The 2,003-nt window shown below is 43.5% G+C and overlaps 1 protein-coding gene across 1 annotated transcript; it reads left to right on the forward strand.

The window, feature by feature from the left end:
• Positions 1 to 280: 280 nt before the first annotated feature.
• LOC106354997 lies at positions 281 to 1,369 on the forward strand. Its single transcript, XM_013795026.1, has one exon. It carries the CDS (start codon positions 281 to 283, stop codon positions 1,367 to 1,369), a length of 1,089 nt encoding a protein of 362 aa, XP_013650480.1.
• Positions 1,370 to 2,003: the final 634 nt, after the last annotated feature.

Raw genomic sequence — 2,003 nt, forward strand, 5'->3', positions numbered from 1 at the left:
TCACCAAGAGGGTCATCTGCATAATGCAGCTGGTCAGAGGTTAGATGATCAGAGGGCTGTAATTCCTGATCAAGATGATGATATTGCTGCAGCTTCTCAAGCTATAAACGATGCTCCTCGACCCAGAACGTTTGCTGACTATAATCGCCCAGATCAGAACTACGCCAACAGATCTGCTATTTGTCCCCCTTATATTTAGAGGACAAGCTTCGAGCTCAAACCCCAGTACTTTACACTTGTGGCGCAGACGCCCTACTGTGGTTTGTCACACGAGCATCCTATGGTCCATCTGAAGCGGTTAGAGGATTTGGTTTCTGCCACTAAAGCTAATGGAGTCCCCGAGGACTACCTTTTCTGCAAGCTCTTCAAGTACTCACTGGCTCGAGAAGCTTTGCACTGGCTAAAGCAGTTACCACCAAGATCTCTCACATCCTGGGCCGACATCAAGAATGCGTTCCTGCGCAATTTCTTTGATGAATCACTAGCGGAGGAGTTAAGGAGCAAGATTGCTACATTCACTCAGGAGCCTCCAAAGTCTTTCAGAAGCACCTGGATCAGATTCAAGTCCTATCAGAGAAACTGTCCACACCATGGATTCAACGAAGTGCAGCTGCTCAGCACTTTCTTCAAAGGCATCGCGCTGGCATATCAGATGGCTCTAGAGACAACTAATGAAGAGAATTTCAATACTGGAAATCCAGAAGAGGTTGTGAGACTGATTGATAACTTGGCATCTAGCAATAGCACTAAGAACACTGATTTTGAGAGAAGAAAATTGGCCACTTTAGGAAAGGAGGAGTTGGACGATGTTCAAGCTAAGCTGGATAGTGTTCACAAGCTTCTTAAGAAGCAAGTTAGCTTTTCAGAAGATATGGAAGGTGTAGAGATAAACGGTGATGGAGATCTGGAAGAAAATGTGAACTTCATCAGTTGTACAGGTTTTCCGAATCAGAAGCCTTGGAATCAGAAGCATGGGAATCAAAATGGATACAGAAACTGCTATGGGAATATACAGAGGAGTAACTTCAACCATAATTCACAGTTCGAGAAACCATACAACAACAACAACAGGAGCTATGGAAATTCGTCCTATCAGAATGTGTCACTACAGACTAGAGAGAGCAAGATAGAAGCAATGATTGATCAAGTTCTTGAGGGTCAGCAGAAGCTTATGGTGAATTTCAATGGGAAGATAGATGTTGTCTACACTGAGCTGAATGCAAAGTTTGAGACTTTGAACACACATGTGAAGAAGTTAGAGACACAAGTGGTTCAGACAAGAGAAGCTGTTAAGAAGCAAGAAACTTTCATCAAGGGTAATGAAGCACTGAAGTACCACGTGAATGCTATCATAGAAGATGATTTCTAGCAAGTGGTTAATGAGGAGAAGCTTCATGAGGGAGACTTTGACGTTTAAAGCTCCATGAGTTTCGGCAGTTCACATTGGTGTAGACCGACACCGAGATATGAACATCGATCGATGGAATGGGATGAACACCGATCAACACCAGATGTTCAAATCGATCGATGGAGTCAGTTGCATCATGCGAGACGGTCAGAATCATGACCCATGATCGACAAAGAGATTCAACCGGCGATCGATAGTCAACCTCATTCATCGATCAACGAGCACCTCTCTCCTATCGAGTGCAACTACCCAAGATAGATGTAGCACGACTAAATGCACTCAGAAACCCATATCAACCTTCAAAGACAACAATAGATAACATTAATGAGCAATCAGAGGATGCAGCAGAGCCAATGCAAGTTGATAAGGCTACTGTAGGAAAAACCTTGATGAAGAGGAAGGAAAAGATTCCCAAGCATCTGAAGAGGGGAGCCAATGATAAGGAGATGAAGAGTTTCTGAAAGAGGGTTCTAAGGATCCCATTGGATAAGCCATTTGAGGAGGCTTACTTTACCCACAAGTTGTGGATATTCTTCAGAGAGACCAAAGAAACTGAAGAGGACATTAAGAGAATGTTCCACAAGGTCAGAGAGAA

Source organism: Brassica napus, unplaced genomic scaffold (genome assembly GCF_020379485.1).
Source record: "Brassica napus cultivar Da-Ae unplaced genomic scaffold, Da-Ae ScsIHWf_1057;HRSCAF=1491, whole genome shotgun sequence".
In the NCBI taxonomy this organism is placed as follows: domain Eukaryota; kingdom Viridiplantae; phylum Streptophyta; class Magnoliopsida; order Brassicales; family Brassicaceae; genus Brassica; species Brassica napus.

Coding starts and splice junctions, on each gene's coding strand:
- LOC106354997 (XM_013795026.1), top strand. CDS start 281: ATGGTCCATCTGAAGCGGTTAGAGGATTTGGTTTCTGCCACTAAAGCT.